The sequence below is a fragment of the Thermobia domestica genome, chromosome 13 (genome assembly GCF_964235325.1).
Source record: "Thermobia domestica chromosome 13, izTheDome1.hap1.1, whole genome shotgun sequence".
NCBI classification, from domain to species: Eukaryota; Metazoa; Arthropoda; class Insecta; order Zygentoma; family Lepismatidae; genus Thermobia; species Thermobia domestica.
In genome coordinates this window covers 98,707,336-98,727,846 of record NC_137466.1, presented here as the reverse complement: position 1 = coordinate 98,727,846, position 20,511 = coordinate 98,707,336, and the positions used below count along the sequence as shown (strand labels likewise).

At 36.3% G+C, this 20,511-nt stretch overlaps 1 protein-coding gene across 2 annotated transcripts in view; it reads right to left on the bottom strand.

Annotated features, from left to right (window-relative positions):
* Positions 1-476: 476 nt before the first annotated feature.
* Exd2 (Exonuclease 3'-5' domain-containing 2) overlaps positions 477-20,511 on the bottom strand; it is a 95,878-nt gene continuing 75,843 nt past the window's right edge. For both annotated transcript variants that reach the window (XM_081736170.1, XM_081736169.1), the window contains exons 2-8: positions 15,933-16,153; positions 14,430-14,586; positions 12,668-13,266; positions 9,377-9,579; positions 3,398-3,540; positions 2,587-2,762; positions 477-746 (exon numbers count right to left, since the gene is read on the bottom strand). In XM_081736170.1, the coding sequence (XP_081592296.1) occupies positions 485-746; positions 2,587-2,762; positions 3,398-3,540; positions 9,377-9,579; positions 12,668-13,266; positions 14,430-14,586; positions 15,933-16,141 (1,749 nt within the window). In that variant the 5' untranslated portion in view covers positions 16,142-16,153 and the 3' untranslated portion in view covers positions 477-484. The remainder of the gene's footprint in view (positions 747-2,586; positions 2,763-3,397; positions 3,541-9,376; positions 9,580-12,667; positions 13,267-14,429; positions 14,587-15,932; positions 16,154-20,511) is intronic.

Here is a 20,511-nt window from a genome sequence, read left to right as displayed (position 1 = left end):
GAAGGAAAAAAATGTCGATAACTCAAAAGTTAAAATAAAGTTAAATAACCTGTAAAATTGCCCTCAAATACTACATTCTTCATGTTAGCTTTAATTCGTAAAATATGTGCTCCATCCATCTTGATGGTGAATTACAGAGCTAAATATGGCATTCAGGTCGTGGAAATGTTATCTAACTATAGAATATACTATAAGAAAGCTATTTGGATAGAAAAATCATGAAAATGAAAAAAGCCAAAATTTCCAAAATTCTCGGTTTTTTTCCAAAAAAGCCGGCTTTTTATGTGAAAAAAACCATCGATTCAAAAAAGCCGGCTTTTTTGCATCTCTACTTATAGAGAATCTAGTAATAACAATATTATAGCAACACAAGCATTACAAACTTTTGTTACTTTCCATTCTTTTCAAGTGTAATATCAAAATAATAATAATAATAATAATAATAATTAGGAAGCAAAACTAAAGAAACTCAAAGATTTATATTTCAGCTTAATGACTTTATTGCAGACTCATAGTCTACGCCGTAAATTGATTTCAGGTCCTCATGCTGAACTTTATTCTGCATTAGCTTCTGGAAAAGTCGATCATGATTATGACTCACAGACCATAAATTGGGGAGAAACTGCGGATTCATCGTTTCCAGAAAATGCTGTCGCCACATCTTCTCTAGGTAAACTAGCCCACGAGTTTCCGAAAAATACTGGACTACCTTTTTCCCATGAGGTTCATACTCCACATTCAAAACACTGAAAAGGAGCACGAAATATTATGTAATTGGATATCTTACCTAAATAATTTCCAACAACTTATCGACGTGCATTTCGAACAAAAATTGAAGCCTACGTCAGAACAGAATGCAAAATTGGGCCTGTTGAACACACACGATACAAACTACATAACAAAATAACTACATGCTGGTATCCTCACTTGACGAAGTAAATTTTAATATTACTAATTAATTATTATTTTTAATAATATTACTTTTTCTCAATGTTAAGACACAAGCTGCTAGTGTTAATAAGGAAAGAAGCTACATTCTAAATTTGAACTTTTGAAGAATAATAGTATACGCTTTCAAACTCGATTTTTTCGTTGTATTGTTTCATCTTGTAATAGCACTTATATTTAGGTTAAGAAGAAATTAGTAAGAAGGTTTTACTCACTGGTATATTTCACGACGACGCAGGGAAAAGTACGAGGGTGAATTGAAAAGTTCGTGGCCTGACCTACAAAATTAGAAAATATTTGGATAAGTTATGTTATATTTTTCCACGTAATCCCTCTCGACCGAGATACATTTACGTTACCTCTCCGGTAAAGCTTCTAAACCGCTTTTAAAAAAAACTGATTCCTTGAGCCCTGCAAAATATCCCAGTCCACCAATTTTCACTTCTGCATCCGAAGAAAATCGCTAATCCCCCCCCCCCAAAAAAAAACTTTTTAGGGTTTCTAAACAAGTGAAAGTCCGAAGGGACAGATCAGGTGAATAGGGCAGGTGCAGCAACAGTTCGAACCTACCGGAATGAATTTCTGCCATGGATGCAAGGGATATGTGAACGCGCGCAATGTCCTAGTGAAACAACACCTTTCTTCGCAGCATTCCTGGCCTTTTAATTCTGATTTCCTCTTGCAAACGTTACAGAAGGGTGCAGTAGTATCAGAATTTACAGTATTTTCCTTTTCCGAGCATTCCCCCCTTTAAAAAAAGCTATAACCTTGATAGCCAACAAAACTTGTTTGGCTTTCTTTAGGACAGGAGATCCAGGCCATTTTCATTGCTTCGGTTGTTGTTTTGATTCTGATGTATGATGGTGTACCCATAACTCGTCTACAGTCACAAATCTGTCAACAAACTCTTCCGAATCACTTTCAAATAGTTCCAAAAATCACGGGAAAGTATGAGTCGATTGCGTCTGTGTTCAACTGAAAGCAACTTGAATACGCAACTTGGATACACATCTCGTGGACACCTTAGCAGACCCTCATTCGTATACAATTATGTTTTGTACTCGCTCATAGGAAATACCCAAACCCTCAGCTATCTCTCGGATTTTGATTCTGCGGTCATTCAAAATCCGGTCACGAATTTTATTGACATATTCTGTAGTGGCTGAAGTTGAAGGCCTGCCACTGCCGGGGTCATCTTCAATGCTGTTTCTCCCACGCTTACCACCCACTTTTCCGCCACGGAATACAAGGGCGCGGAGTCCCCTAGTGTCTCTACTATGTCCATATGAGTTTCCTGTGGTGTTAAGCCCTTTTTAAGCAGGTACTTAATGACACCTCGATGCTCGATTTTCTCAATGTCACAAATTTCCGTCACTTCCGCCGACTTCCCATTCTATAAACTCCTCACCTGAAACAATACAGAAATGAAATTTTACACAGTGACTATCAACGGATATAGCTACGCAGCTAATGTATACTAACATAAAATAATTGCTTCCTTCCTAGTCAGGCCACGAACTTTCCAACTCACCCTCGTATTAAGTAAGGAAGCAGATATAACAGGATTAATAAGAAAGGAAGTCAACAGATCAAACTTTAAAAATAGGAAAAAGTTCTCAAGAAAAGAAAGGAACTTACTGAACCTCAATTGCTTCTAACTCCTTCAATACGTCCACCGTTATTTCCTGTTGTTTGCAGTAGTCTGTAATTATGTCCCTCATTTCCTGTACCCTTTCCGGAGGTATTTGATCCACCTTATACAGGAGCGCACGTGCTGCGGCACGGACTTTTCTCGTTTGTGGATTATCGAAGGACTGAAATTACAGAAAGAAAAGAAACAATATTCCATGGTTCCGCAAACATATTAAATAGTTTTATTTAAAATCTCAAAAATAAAGTATCTTCTTAGCCAAAATAACAATAATAATAACGACGATGATAGCTTTTTCAAAACTATCTAATTTTCGCGAAACACGATGGTGTTTTCTTTGAGGTTCCCTAATGAGATTAATTGCTTGCGATTAAACTCAATCAAAAATATGGGAGTGAATTCGCCACACAACTTTAAGAAAATGTTTCAGTATAACTATCCCACACACATACACACACAAAAAAACTAAGTTTCAAGAAATTAATCTTTACTTTTATTATCTCTATTTTTTATCTTATTGCTTCAGGTTTTTTGAGATCGGTCAGAGTAAGTGGGATGAATTATCCTAACTAAAAAAACGATCGCTCGCTTCTATATATGTATCTATATCTATATATCTACATTCTACATTTGAGAATACATTCTCTTTTGACAGTCTCTTGCAACTTCTCTATATTTACACTGTAACTGTTAAACACTAAAAAATTCAATGCTAAGAAAATGTCGGTAAAACTATTAACAATATATACGACACAAAGGATACGTGGAATTGTAGTAAAATATGTAACCTACTTTTACCTTAACATCGTCTTCAGTTCCAATAGGCGCATTACACATTTTCGATAATTCATACCGAAGTTCGAGATCTCGAAGATTGCTCTTCTGATGACACGATAAGCATAGCAAAAGGATATCGTGAGATTGGTGATCTTTCATTATACCTGAAAAAAGAAATTCAGGTCACTCTGGTGGATAATGGACACCCAAAATATATATAGTAAGTCAGGTTACAATTATTAACGAAACTAAAAATAACAAAGAAATGCAAAAATTAAATCTTTTTCATTAAATCTTTTTCGAAAAAACAAATAAACAATGATTTTTTACCATGAACATATAGTGATTTTAATTTATCGATCATTATATTCGATCTTTTCACATTGAAAAGAAAGACAAAAAATGCTACGACGAAATGAAATCTTTGAGTTTTACGTCCCACGATTATGCCGGTTAGGCTAAAGGAGACGGTGATTATGAGAAATGAATGAAATGGTGGAATGAAGAAAGTGGGAGGAAACGGGAGAACCCCGAGAAAACCCACGCACACGGAATGCTACGACGAATTGGCAATCTCTACAGGGAATTGGTAGTCCCTACAAAGCAGTAATCGCTTGTTTCCATGGGACTGGTGGTTTGGTGGTAGAACGTTCACGTCTGTTGCGTAAGATCAATGGTTTTGATCTCACCTCGCGCCAAGTAAGGTTTGTGGCGGACAAATACCGTGTGCGTGAGTTTCCATGGGGTTCTCCAGTTTCCTCTCATTTTTTTATTCCACCATTTTATTCATTCTCATCATCAAAGTCTCGTTTAGCCTACACGGGACACATGCAGAATGTAAATCTGGAATATTTCATTTTTTCGATTGTTTCCACCATCATCATACTTGGAGTAGTTTGAGAGTGAATGGACATTGGAGATATTCCAGAACGTTGTAGGTAAATTCAGTTCACGTACAGGTTGTTCGCTGTATATCCGACCATTTTCGATTCAGTGCTACTACTTGGCGTAGCATACTGGAAATACGGTTTCATAGGGGAAGAAGCGTTGTGTCTGACCTTGTAGGTGCGTCAGTGTTATCAAGTGTGCGTGTTATCAAAATGGCGCCGAAGATCAACCGATATTGGGAGGGTTACGTGATGTCCCTTTTCCATATTAAGTTTTCATACGTACACATTGTGAAACAGTGTCGGGAGAATGGCTTAACACTCGGAGTGACTACTGCGAAAACTATTTGGGCCAGTTACACACAACAGCCTCCCCTTGCAAAAAATTCATCCATGACAACCACCAGGAGAAGGGCTGAAGCAAAGTAATACCCGTAGTGCTAAGAGAGATCCGTCGACTGGTTTACCAAGAAATTCCCCCGACTCAACGTGATATGGGCTACAGATTCCACCTTGCACCGTCAACTGTAAATAAAACAATTCGCAAGCGACTCAGGTTGAAATGTGTGCAGAAAGCCCGTGTACATCACCTGCTTCCGCGTCACATTGCCGAACGTAAGATGAACTGCAGGAAACTGTATGAGAAATACCTGGCAGGTTCCAAATGGAAGAAAGTTGCCACACTGGATGAATCATATGGCCATTAGAGGTCACATTCGGGCGATCACATACCGTGACATTGACGACAAGGGGCGCACTTTGTTCATCAGTGCAGGGAAAATTTCCCTCGTAGTTTTATGATTGTTACAGAATTCGGATATGAGGGTAAGTCGATGATACGCAAGGTGGACAAAAACGTGAAGGTGAATGCAAGATACTTCCAAGAATTCGTTCTGACACCTATCTTCGAAGAGACACCCCACAATTATATGGAATGGACGCGAATCAGGTGATGATCCATATGGGCAAGGCTTCGAGTCACAACGTCAGAACACTACTACTTTTTTATTATTATCAGAAAATGGCAGAAGAACTAGGAATTCATGTCATTCCGTTTGAAGACATTCCTGTAAAAAGCCCAGATGCCAGTCCAATGAATTTTTGCGCATTTGAACTGTTGAAACGACATCAACATCGCCGCCCTCGCCCCTTGGATGGTCTTTGGAAAGCTTGGAGGAGTGGGACAGACTTCTCATGCATGTCCTGCGCCGGAGCTTGCTGCTATAGAAACTGCAATGCCTGTGGTAGTCCACAATGCTGGGAATCCAATAGAACATGATGATGATGGCGGCGCGGTATCTCTTAAGGTGAGTAGCCGTCAAAAATGGTCGGATATACAGCGAACAATTCTATAATTAATGGAGGGGTGTCGCGAACCTGCGAGAGGACAGGCAGCCGCACGGAAAGTGACCGCTATGCATCGCCATTGGCGCCATTGGGTAGAGGACGTTTCACACGCATGGCAGCCCTATTCCGGATGGCAGCAACATACGAATGGTACACCTGGACATCTGCATTAGACGACCTCATTATATATTAGAACTAAATGTAGCACCTATGTTGTACCTAGAACCATCTTCTGGAAGCACAATCATGGATGCTGCTCGCAATACTTCCCCTCACATCTCACCTCCAATTGTGTTGCACTAAGAAACTAAATGGCACGCCATTCTTTCTTGATGAGAGTCGGTTCAGCATCGGAGGCTAATGATTGTCTGCGAATGTGGCATTGATTGAGTACGCGGCACCTCCGATAGTGTATATGACAATGACAGATAGGCACACAGGACCAATACCAATAGCCTACAATCATGTTTCGCCTCTAATGTACAGTACAATGTGCATCCTGAATATATATTTCATTATAGAAAACGACGAAGCTCCCCTCATGTATATCTATATCTATATCTATCTCTCTCTCTCTCTCTCTCTCTCTCTATATATATATATATATATATATATCAATAAGGATGAAGAACTAATAAAAACTGTAAAGTTTTATATGCGTCCACAGTTAATAACCACAAAGTAATAGTCTTCGATATAAAAATAAATATAAAAAAAATAAATAAACAAGGGAAAAGCTTTCTATATAATCTAGAAAAAATAAACTGGAAGATGATCTGGAATACAATAAAACTATCCCAAATTGAAGAAGTATGTAACCTAGACGAATTGGTCCAGAAAATAGAAAACACAACTAAGGAGGCAATAAAAAAGTCAACAACAACTAAACCTTCACGATTAAAAAAAAAAAAAAAAAGAAAAAAGAAATTCTCGACCAACAAATTGCAAACTTTAACCAGTAAAACGTGAAAAGCTAAGAAGTTATACCAGAACACTACAGATAACCTAAAAGAGAGAGAAAATTAAACAAATATAGGAGCTTAAATCAAACTTACCAAAATAAAATAATAAAACTTAAAAAAGAAGAGTTCGTAATCCCATGTTGAAGAAAACTTAAATATACATCCTTGGGGAGAACTGTATAAAATAATAAGCCACAAATTAAAAACACCTCTTTCAACATTTAAGATTCTAAATGAAGAAAATACTAACACTGGGAAGAGATGGTGGAATACCTGAAGAACACCTCATTGCCTCAAGACAACTCTCAGTAAGATACCGAAACACAAGCACAATTAAGAGTGTTAATGAGAGTAAAAGTGGAAGTAACAAATAAAGAGATAATAATTTTGTTGAGGCTATTTAATTTGCGTTTTAGAAAAGGACAAATTTCCAAAAAGATAGAAAGATTAAATTTAAACAGTTTTAAATAAATTTGACGATAAAGAGAGTGACGAGCTGAGGTCATACAGACCTACTGTATATGTCTGTTAAATATAATGAGTAAACTATTTGAACGGTCAATAATAGAAAGGATAAAGTGGGGAAAGGATTTAGCAAATGACGTGTTACTATGGTTTTAGAAAAGGGAAGAGCACAGACATTGCAATTAAAAGACTAACTCACCTAAGAGAAAAAAGAAAACCAGAAAAGCATCAAATTGTAATATATGTCGAAATAAGCAAAGATGTCGACAACTTATGGTGACCTGCCTTTTTCAAAGGATTAACAGAACTAAAAGCAAGGAGGACACTGCATGCAATGTTAAATTACTATAGGGAACGAAAAATAACATTGCAGGTGGAAAAAATAATGACAAACAGTTCTAAAGGATGTTCACAGGCTTCGATCTGTGGTTCTATGATGTACAACCTTACAATTAAACCATGTTACAATTCCAACAGGACAAGGTCAATCCACATACTGCTCGTGTGATTCAATGCGTTTCCCAAGGCCTGCATTCCTTCCTTCGCCTCACAATCATCAGACCTGTTCCTGTTAAGCACGTAATTGGACGGCGTCTACTCCGATCTGGAACCCTAACAACAAGGACGCCGATTTCTCTGTAAATTTGGGGGGGGGGGTATTCAGATGCAGAAGGTATATATATGGTTCAATAATTATTGTCCCCGGAATATTTAAAATACTTGAGCTGGGATGGATGATGGGGGATATTGTAACCTAATGTCTTAGATGCCTATATGCTAAATTTCAGAACCATAGCTGCTATATTAATATTCTTTTTTGTCGTTTCAGGTGTGAGAGGTGGCACCTAGCTTGAAAAATGGAGAAAACCAATTATCTCCAGAAAAAGGGGTTAAGCCCAAAGGAGATTCATGAGGACATGATCAGTGTGTTGGGTGATGGGACTCCTTCCTAACAGGTGGTAAAGAACTGTGCGGCAGGGAAAGCTGTCAACAGGCCCCTGGTGCTGGTCCTCCAACAACAGCATGCACCCCAGAAAACATTGATGCTACGCATGATACGATTATAGCAGACAGACGAAACACGGTGCAACAGTTAGCAGACATTATCACATCTCTGTAGGCTCAGTGGAAACCATTGTGCATGAACACTTGCGATTCAGAAAGGTGTCAGCGCCATGGGTACCCAAAATGTTATCTCGTGAACATCAGAAAGACAGAGTTCGATGTTTAAGGGCTGGTTTGGAGGTTATGGGGGCAGACCTGCAACAGTTCTGTGATAGATTTGTGACAGTGGATGAGACGTGGCTCCACCACTATGATCCCGAGTCCAAACGACAGAGCATGGAGTGGCGGCACAGCAGTTCGACTCCTCCACGCAAGTTCAAGGTGCAAGCATCAGCACGCAAGGTTATGGCCACAATTTTTTGGGATGGAAGGGTATGCTCCTTATTGACTACCTGGAGGCTGGACACACTATCACGGGGGATTATTATGCAGCTCTAATCCCTAAGTTACGCGAAGCAATCAAGGAAAAACGGCGTGGGATGTTGTAGCGAACAGTGCTGTTCCACCAAGATAATGCTTCGGCCCACAAAAGCCATCTTACTGATGCCGCAATCCATGCTGCTGGTTTTGATGTGTTGGAACATCCTCCCTTAGGAACACCTCAAGGGGAAGAAGTTTCACTCAAATGCAGCTGTTATTGAAGCTGTGGAGAAATGGTTCACGGATCAGCCAGAGACTTTCTTTGAAGCTGGCATAGTGGCTTTACAGCATAGGTGGAAGAAGTGCATTATTATGAAAGGAGATTTTTTGGAAAAATAATACTGCTTATAGGTTAGGGACAATAATTATTGAACCACCCTCGTTTATATTGCATTCAAATTATGCCAAATATTGTATATTCATAAATACAATAGGGGGCCCACATGAGCTTTGGGGGGCCCGGGCCCCCCGGCCCCTCAGGATCGGCGCCCTTGCCTGACAGAAACCTTGAGCAACTGCGTTATCAAATGGAAGAATCATGGAACGCCATATTCCATGAAGATACCTGGTAATTCTACAGCCGTCTTCATGCAGATTACATGCCTACAGTGAGCTAGAGAAAAGTACGAATCGTAATGATACGCTCTTTTGATACATTTGTACATTCTTTCCATTGGTGTAGGACCCTGTGCACATGACAATATACAGTGTACAACCTATAGAATGTATGTATAAAATTTTATTCATGTAGGCTACGATTTCTGGCTGCTCATTTCTTATTTTCTACAGTGTATTTCAAGTTGATGATTTGTAGAAAAATTACATGTATACTGCTCATATTATCGTTCACTTACTTGGAAAATATTTCCTGTATTCTCGAGGCACAATGTTTTTCCTTAGATATGAGTCAGTTGCTCCACAAACAACACATCGATTGTCTTTCTTCTGAATATAATACTGCCCTATTTCTCCTTCAGCTCTACCAGACGGTTCAAAATTTAGTCGTACAGTGAACGGTGTCTCACATACTACTTTCCCTAGATTTCTCATTACATACCTATTGCAAACAACAACAAAATTAAAATCAAAACATTGACATTCAACATATATAAGCATAATGTGTAAGATTATTTATTTACAATAACTCTACACATTACTGTCTTTTCATGTTATGAACAAGGACAATAGTTGCTAATTTATCGAGTTGTTCCACCTAGACATATTGGTGTTAGCGAAAGTGCTAATGAGCCCTCCCTGTTGGTTTAATGACTAGCGCGCGTGCCTTTGCTGCACGTGGTCCAGGATTTGATTTCCACTGAGAGACCATTAAAATTTGAATCCTTAAAGTGGTTAGGATTCCAGCTTAAACTGTAGGTCCACGTATCATATAGCCTCGGCACTGAAAAGGGAGTTTAAACTTCAATAAATAAAGAAAAAATACGATTGGTCTTTTTGTTTCAATACTTCGCTTTTTGCATCCAAGATGCCGTGAGTCATCTCAAAATGGGCAGAACAAATTCTCATCAAATTTATCAGATTCTCTAATTATAGTAATAATAATAGTGCAATGTGGGGAATAATGACAAAGGGATCACCCCTGTATAACGAAACTAAATCCAAATATCTCCTATAGGAATTTGATATTATCGAGAGGAATATTGTTGACCCACACAGTGAACTTTTGCTCAGTTGCATTTTAGTGTCTCCTAAGTATCCCACTTAGTCAAGTCATTTAATCTATTTTTTGAATTCTTTCTTCTTCAAATTTAAAGAATGCATTCCTCTCCATTTGCAATGGTCACCCAGATATTCCTAACGCTCTGCACACTGGACACACTAGATTTTTAAAGTTCTGAATCTGTGTAAAACTAATGTAAAATGACGTTTCTATACATTGAAATAGTTTAATTATTATATTTAAGTTTACTAATGATGTACAAACAAATAGGCACTTTTATATAGTTTGTGTCACATAACTTGTAAATATTGAATTCTGTAATGATTACATTCTTGTTGTACCCTATGTAGGGCGCCAGGAAAATAGGTATATGAAGTGAAAGACAGCTGTAGGTAGTAATGATTTGATGGCTTGTTCTGAATTTAATAATCCAGTTAAACAGATACAAGCTAAATAAAAATTATATTGCTGCAAATGTGAGTAAATCATCGAGCAAGAGAACTAAAGTAGAGGGTGGCAGAAAAGTATGTATAAACCCGTGCATTGATCAACATTTTAGTTTATGGGTTTACTTGCTTCGACTCTTCCGAGCTTAAGATATAAGTAAAAACACATTAAGAACAAATAATAAAGAAACTAAATCTACTTGACGAATAACAATAAGAAATGATATAAAATGCAATGAGTTCATCAATACAGTACTGTATACCTACTTTTGGGCCACCCTGTATATTCATGAAGAGCAACAATATATATACAGTAACATACAAGCGGGCACAGTAAACTGATAGTGGAGTTCCCAACTATGGTGCGAGGAATTTCTGATTCGATCCCAAACCATGCAAGTGTGTGGTGGACAGTATCGTGTCAGTGAGTTTTCTCGGGTTAACCCATTTCCTCCCATATTCTCATTCCACCAATTATTTCATAAACGCCCGTCTCTTTTAGCCTATACGGCATATTCATGGAAAGTAAAACTAGAAATTTCATTTCAGCACAATATGAATCAAACGAAAGGATACAAGATTGGCAATATTCACCTATCACCATCTCGGTTTCCCCACACAGCTCCGTCCCTCGTAAGATATAGTGATTTTTATTTTTTTTTAAGTTAAATATATTGTGGATACATGTAAATCCTACACTGCATTGCCTTTCTTTCTCATAAAGTAAGATGAACCAAATGTGAAGAGATCCTATTGGAATAGGAGAGCTCTTTCCCCCTGACCAAATTGAACTGATTGCTCAGCTATAATAGTGCAAGTGGTATCTTAGCCCTAATCTGAGGTAGATACGGCTGGGACTGTAACCCCTCACTGGTTTCAAGAGGCTCTCAGATCATGGTTTTTGCTCCGGTCGGTTATGGACAACCAGTAGATTCGGTACCTTCCACCAAAAGGGGGCCGTCAGTTTGCCTTAAAACGTACGGGGCCAAAAGTGAAGATCCTGAGAGACTCCTACTTGCTAGAGAAGTTCCCTCCCCCAGTAGATAGACTATAAGACAAGCTTCGGTTCATCACTATTGATTTCATAGAAAATACATTATACATATGAGAAGGGAAGTGTGCTTATCCTCAAAGGTCATGAAAGGTCACTAGGTTCAGTTTAGGCATACGATATATGCAAAATACGAAGAAATAAAGATTTTACTAAATACTTTTTTTTTTTTTTTTTTTTTTTTTTTTGTAAAAAAAATGAAATTTGAAAATTTTAAACGAATGAAATAAATTATTTCGATTCAGCATACCATACAACATTAAGATCCTTGTTCCCATTGGGCTGCATGACATTATTTAAAATATGAAATTTCAGGTTTTGCCTCTCTCTGGTGATCGTATTTAGTACTTTCTGGTAAGAAATTTATTTTCCATTCCTGGTTCGGAATTCATTTGTTCCCAATTAGCACATACACTTGGAACCCTCCCACTGGCCTAATGTGAATGGCTAGCCGTGTATCTTTGGTGCATGTGATCCCGGACTCGATTCCCGGTGTGAATGCACAAACAACTTCATTTCAAAATTTTCACTTTTCATTAATCATCCGTCTTTTTTAACCTAAAAGCCAAAACCAAGAAACGTTAAACTAAAAGTTTCGCTTCACTTTCATTTCATGTATACTAAGTTCCTTTGGGATATGCTTAAATACATCGTACTCTATAATGCCAGATATCCTGTAAGTGATTTTTGTACTTGACTATTTTCCAAAATACTGTGCTCAAATATATCTAATTAATAACAGTATTTTATGTTGAATACAGCCTATTGAAGTAGTACATGTCCCCACACAGGTAGATGTGTGTGAAAGATTGTGCCGACTGTTCGCGCGACTGGTGAAGTTTTCAAATTGTCCGCAATGGTAGAAAGTTTGAAAAACACTTTCATGAAGCAAGAACTCACAAAAATAAATAAATAACTATTTGCTTATAACAAATAGTTTTATAAAATAATAAAACAATTGTTTGCTTACCATTCTGCCTTTGAGTGGTCACAAGTACATAAAACATCGCCATCTGGAGCTTCAAGGTAACAATTATCATACAAAGGTTTCTTCCTAGTTGAATAGCTGCGAGATGGGTCCTTCAATTTTGCAGAGCGTAGCAGTTTTTGTGATTCAGATATAGGTTTCCCATGCTTTTCCTTAAACCTAACATCAATTATTCCTTGACATATTGAAAGCACTTTAATCCAAGAGTCTTCTTTCGAAGGTAACTCCCAAAATCGCCACCAACTAACTGAAAACTTCTCACTAATTAACTCATTGAATATTTTCACTGCTACTAAGGCATCCATGGAAGCATAATTAATTTGACGTTCAGTTAACGTCTCAGCTTCCCAGTTACTACACCGAATCTTCCAATGTTTGTCCATTTGAACACCTAACAGTTGATCGGCCAAACCAGATAAACCCATTTTCTTCACTTGCTCTGAGGCAGGACGATGTCTCATTACAAGATGACGAAGATCCACACATCCTCGAATCTCCAGGCCGTAATCACGAAGAAGCCACTGTGCATCTTCTATGGATCCTACACCAACTTTTAGAATTGATCTATCTTTCAACACTTCCTAACAGCAAAATAAATAAATGATTATTGTACAAGTTACATTACAAGTAGCTTGGGTTATATTTTACTGCTATGTACTAAATCTAAATATATAGATATATTAGCTAATTGAAGCTATATGGTTCACAGTGACTAACTTGCAAACTGACCTTACTTCATACCCGGGAAGCAAAAGGTTCTCTACACAGTTTCGAAGCTTCTTGACTTCTTTTTCTATTACATTAAAAGTTACATTAGCTTTAAGTTCAAACAAGATATCTTTGAATCGGTTATTACTGACACAAAAATGAAATTATTTAGTTTAACATTCTATGGTTATGCCCTTTTGGCTAATGAAGATAGATGATTAATAACAGTGAATGATTGTGAAATTATTATTATTATTATTATTATTATTATTATTATTATTATTATTATTATTATTATTATTATTATTATTATTATTATTATTATTATTATGCTTTCCCACACTGCATCAAAGTTACACGCGCAAGCAACAAGACCAGTGACGAGGGCTATTACTGATATCAGAAGATAGTAGTTTTTCAATCGATTACACAAATTAGCAATGAAAGTTTTACGCAGCGATGACTTTATGATGGAATTTTATTTACTCAACCAGCTACTTTACTAATCCTTATGTCTTATCTACATTACATATTATTAAAAATACATTCTGAAAGGGAATTATCTAAGGAACTTTCACGAGTAATTCACGAAATTATTTTCAAATACAACTTCTGCCATCTATTGTAAATAATGTGTTGGGTTTAATTTAAAGAGAATAAAGGGAAAGTAAAAGAACACTTATCTTGATCGTAATTGATCGAAATATAAGTTTCCTTCAATCTTGATTTCAAATTTTCTGCCATACAAACAGACTAAGAAAAACAATCTTCCCGTCGTCTTCTTATTGCATACCGAATATCTTTCGATTTTTTTTACATATTTATACAACGTTACAAAAAAGTGAAATCCTGTATTGAAACGTATCCAAAATATTTTGATACATGCTGCGTGTGGTTAAAATAGCTGATAAAGAGTTAAAATTATACACAATAGGAGATTCCATTGCGAAAAAAAACAAGGATTCATTTTCAAAACCTGCAGACTCATATATATTCAAGATTCAAAACTCATATTAACAACTTAATACGTACATACCTTAAGATACACAGGAATAGTTTTGAGCTTGCACAACCTTATTAGGGCACACAGACCATCGTGGGAAGCAAGCTGTAGCAAAGCGACTGGTTGTCTTCTTCCATCTAACGTCACCCATTCACAGTCGAATCCCAGAACGCGTTGTTTTTCACATTTCCTGCAAAACAAAAGAAAGAAGTAATATTAGAATAAATAACCGCTCGTAATAAACAAACCGTGTGTCTCCATATTTTCTTTTTAACCTTTACATACTAAACCAAAATATTCTGTATAAACTAAACGGCTACTCCGAGAACATCACAAAAGCAAAATGTAAGCATGCTTCACATGCTACTCAAACTTCTAATTTTAATCTCATTGCGTACTGACAACGTGAAATAAAAGCGACTCGACATGAGTGGCAAAATAAGTGGGCATATGTTATACATTTTTTTAAGTGCTTAAATACGTCCTTGATATGTGTTCTTTCTTATAGTCCACCCTCAAACCTTCACGTACCACCAGGGAATGAGTTGCAAGATGTGTTACGGCATCAGTTGACACTGTAACAGTCTTAACTTCCGTGCTGCTACAAGTTTAAATTTATTGGGCAGAAAGTGTTGTATTTTAATTGTGCTTTTCGTTTTTTTTCACAAGTGTGTTATACATATATAAGGTTTCTGAGAGCTTGTAACATCATTCATCAGTACAAACCACAAAATGATATCCACAGTTTCCTCCTCCTCCTCTTCTTCTTCTTCTTTTTCTTCTTCTTCTTCTTATTATTATTATTGAATTGTCAATACTACTTTACAAAGATATTTTAAGCAACCTTAATTAGTGTTAAGAGATGAATTTATAGCCCTATATAAGATTCCAGTACAATTCTCGAAGAAAAGAGTTTGATCTATGTTTTAGTGATATTTTACTGATAGTCTGATCTCAAAACCAATATTTATTAACATTTGAAAGGAGAGTTCGAAAAATCAGAAAAGCTTTGGTGAGTTTCTTCACAACACAGGATTTTGCAAGTTAAGAACATAATGAATTCTTGTCCTGTATCCACGTACGTGAAACGACTTACCGAAACTGTGGAGAGGAGTATGGAAGTGGTATATGCTTTGTTACCAAAATCATTTTCTACAATTTATACTTGATTACCTTGTTATTCAAAACCAACGGACAACTCTCATCTCAAATCCAATTTCTCGTGCGAGTAAATGATGAAAACAATGAATATGGATCTGAAGTAATTGTAGAAAGTTGCGTACGACTATGTTTACCTCAAATGAACAAATGGTTGTCACCCGTACGTAATTGCTCTCTTCAATTTATTTAATGAACTCTTAATAGGTGCTCTCCTCAAATAGATTACCAAAAAAATAAAAGAAAAAGCTCGAAAAGATAGTAAAAAAATATATTTTCATATACGAAGTTTGCAAAATCAAGTCAAAAGAAAACTGCGAATACAGTATTCTCGCATTTATACAATAGGCTGTTAAGAAACAACGTAAGATTACTTACCTTTCTAGCTGTTTAAGTGCATCATTGCATTCCAACTCAGATTTCACAACCAGTATTTCGCGGCATTTTACACTTGGAATTCCAAATATTCTTTTCAACCATCGAAATTTCCTGCCACCAGAGTTTCTTAGAATATAATACGAAAATCCCATACCAACTGCTGCAGCAATTGCAAGTCCTGCTGCCAATGGTTTTACTTTCTCACTCATTATTCACTAATCCTGTAACGACACAAATTAACCAACATAATTACACACATTGTCATTATGTAAAAAGTGTTCAACTTCTGTAATTAAAGCTTATGAATTCAACTATTTCTGCTGCAGACAGTTCTAAAAACACGCTCAGGAATTCTAATAATCATCCTACTTACAGCTTTATGCATTTCTGAATACATTATTGCACTTCCGAGCTGTTGATTCTCCCCTCGAGTCCCGGTCACGAAGGATAAAAACTGCAGACAGAAGAATAACAAATCAGGGAAAAGTAAAACAAACGAACTTAACAAGGATAGAACAGAGCTGGAAAATCCCTTTTTAGAAACAAATTATACATCAAATTATGGACTTCTGGACTGCATTACGTCCGAATTAATTTGCGCATTGTTTGCTCTTTGGTGATCGCTTGCCCACTCATGTTGACATTTTCATTATTATGCCAATACTGTGTAAATTTTGCAATTACTGCTTTCCAGTCACCACTTAACCTTTTTTTTTTTTTTTTTTTAATGATAAACGCATTTTCAAACACAGGTCGTTCTACTTCATTTCTAATCCCTACTAAATTATTGAATCTTCTATCATATATTGAGTTTCTTTTAAATGTTTCGAAAAATTTGACATCGGAATTTCGCTTTAGAATCCCTTACCGTTCCTTAACATGCACCTTGAGGTGTCTTTTAGTCTTGCCTATCTAACTGTTGTTCCAACTGCAATTTATTTCATAGATAACCGATTTCTCATTAGGATCTATATAATAACTCTTAAATTAGTCAGTGCTCTTCTCTAAAGGTTGGGGGGTGGGGAAGGGGGGCTTCAAAGCAGTATGGAAATCGTGTTGTGTAAAAATCTTCTTGAATGTCATTGTTGATCTGGAAAAAATAGTGGTTTCGGTCTCAAGTTTATCGAAACATGAGTTCTCCTAATCTGGTTATATCAATTTGTTAATAATGAAACCTGGAAAACTTCAATAAATAATCAATCTCTTTCTGTAAGTCTGATTCCAAAGGCGTTGGAAAAGTCGAATGGCATGTAAGAAGAAATTATTCCAGACAGTCATTCGCTAAAACATTCTGTTCATAAACTTTACAAGTCCAACTACGAGTGTCACTCTGTTTAGACGACCCCTTTATATATGTTAGATAAATTCAGTTGTTCCTCTTAATCATGCATCTTAGATTTTTCTTATCGAAATACAAATCACTGTAATATCTACTAACTTAACTCACTTAACCTACTTATTTGAACTTACTGAGACTATGATGGGACTAATTTTGTTTTGCCTGGATGATTTGTAATGGAATCAGTCTGACCTGATAGAACTTACTCTTCCATGTATGTCTACACTTCACGGTAAACTGAAACTAATAATGTTGAATTATTTATATATATACTGTCTTGACTTTATATCCACGTATATATTCATATTTTCCAGTAAATATAAACTAATAATGTTGAATCAGCCAATGAGCAGAACGATTTTCCTTTTTTTTTTTTTTTATTATTATTATTATTATGGAGAATACTTGGTATGTAACTTATCTTTTGCGCAATTGGAGACGAAATTGTTGTTTATCGAAAGTGTGACTTCTTGCTCTTTGAATGAAACTATGTTGGTAAATAATACACATAATTTGACAAGAACTTATGTACTAGCACAAACAACCACAACTGTAAGTTAAACGCTCTTTTGAATTATTTGAATAACTTCTTTATTCCTCTGTATGGGATCGCAGGGTTTACTCGCAATAATTCATTACTTTCAATGTCAACTACATCTGTTTCTTAATGCAATGAGAGGACACAGGTACTTCAATCCTTTATCTCCATATCATTTCACTTTGACGGTGCAACTTAGGGTAAGGAAAGGGGGAGATATACGTATGTATATAAAAATGATCGAAAACGACCGATATTAGTGTTGAATTCATAGTTTTTGGGGTCACTGAAATGAATAGTGACACTTTCGATGCTGTTTAAATCCAAATTTAGCCCCGCGACTTGGGGGAGGGAGAGAGATATAAAAATTATTGAAAATCACCGATATTAATGTCGATTACATAGTTTTCGGGGTCGCTGAGATGACTAGTGACACTTCCGATGCTGTTTAAACCCAAATTCAGCTCTCATTGCCCTTAATGTCCAAAATGGAACTATTCTCCCCGTGCGAAGAACAGGCAGTTTGCTAGTCCAGTATAAATTAAAGAATCATACTTTTGAAGTAGCAAATTGAATATTTTGTTCCGTATCTCGTGTTAAGAGGGGAACTTACGTTTGTGGTCTCTGTTAAGGTATTCCTCGTCTTCGTGTCACTTCCCCTGACTGTCATTTTGCAAGATATTCGCATACCTTCTTAAGCAGATTTTATAATCTGAATTTGTAACTTCAGGTTTAAATTCTACGGGCTTTCTTTACACTCAACCTCTGACCTAATTCAGTATCATACCTAATTGTGTATCAGACTTTTTTTTGGTGAAATTATAAATCTACTAGTGTTGATTGTAAGAAATGCTATTCATCTGTCGTTACACAATCAACGTCAAGATTTCTTAGGAAGAATATTTAACTAAAACAAAACTGAAATACTTTCACTACATATGTTAAATAATTTCAAATAATATTCTTATTTTAAACTATTTAGATACTCAGATAATAAATTAGATACTCAGAAATATAACGGAATGGTGGACCTGCTTATGTAACGGATCGTATTGTCTTTGATATATTTTTAGACACTTACGCTTTAATTGTATGAAATCATTACAGTTAGATTTTCGACATCCTTGACTTTTACAACGAAAGCTCCAATTCAGTTTGTAAGGTGCTGCCTCTAAATCGCAAATACAGTCTTACGCATCTAAATCTTTTAGCAACGTCTTCGTTGTGTATCATCCTGTACCACTATAAAAATTCAAGGTTCAAGTTTAGTTAAAGGGAGCCAGCTTTTTTTTTTTTTTTCGAGAAAATGTTACAATTTCATTTTTTTTTCTATTAGGTTAGATTAGTTATGTTTAGATTAATGCTAACTACCGTACTTGCATCATTGTATTCATATTCCCTTATGTGCGCTTCCGGTAAGTATATATAATCTCTACAGCATTCCGCATTTCTCAACTTCTACAAAATGTACTTCTACTCCATCCTTAAATAAGAAACAATCACTTACACTTCCTTTACTTCAATTCATTTCACCTGTAAATCTTTTTTCTTTTTACCTATTTTTGGACTCTCTTCATCTAAACAAAGCTCAAATTAAATTCGTTTATTTTCTGAGTTAAAGATTGGTCTCAATATTGGGTCTTTAATGTCAATTAATTCCTCCCAGCTTGTCATTTTCCTTATTTGCAGACTGTGTCACTTTCGAAAGCACCAAACAAATGACAGATCACGAAAAACCAGTTGCTTTGTACGGACATTAACTGGTAACTCAAATAAATGGTTCTAAAAGCCTCCTACCATTAAATCAGGCGTGTGCCGCCTAACCCTGTCTTCCGGCCCGCTGGTCAGTTATTGAAAACAATAATTATTATAATATTTCTTTTTTACAAAACCTGTTAAGAGTGAACTGGAAATTTTCCATCGATCACACAGTGCGAAACGAGGTAACGCCCTGGAGACAAGCACTTGGCAAACGCAGATACTTGGGGGAAATTTTCCTCGGTATAAGGATTGCTAGATGTACCGACAAAGTTCTAAATACATTACTCTACTCCTCTTCAGTGGGTAAATACAATATTTTGGTTACCAGTATAACAGTTGTTTTGTGTTATTGTGATGTAAATTACGATGAACATGTTCCATCATTTAATACTATACTATTCAATTGTCGTAAAAATAATATACCTATAGCGATGCCCGCGATGTCATTTTGTGCTCTGTAATTGGCCCACCCACTGTTCCAAGTTGCACAACCCTGATTTAAATAATAATATTAAAGTATCAAGGTAATTTCAAATTAAAATTAAATAGCTCGAGTACAGAAATTAACTACTGTACTCGGCTGACAAATTTACAAACCTAAATTAGACTATCATAGCCACCTTTTCAATGACATTTGGTCCTAAATTGGCCCATCAACCTCTGTTAGCTATTGATATTTTAATAATTTGTTTTGTAAGACCATACACAATGTAACATTCTAACTAGGTATGCAATATCGCAATTTGTAGTGAAGTGATCGATCTTTACTGCTTATTCATAGAATTATTTATATTTAGTGCATCAATAGTGTTCGTGAAAGAACACGACATGCAAATAGCTTAATTTGGCATATCACCGAAGAGCGTAATGGTTTTGAAAAATTGTTCGCAGAATAAAACGAAAAGGACTTCGTCCGGGTATAACGCATTTCAAGGGGCCAC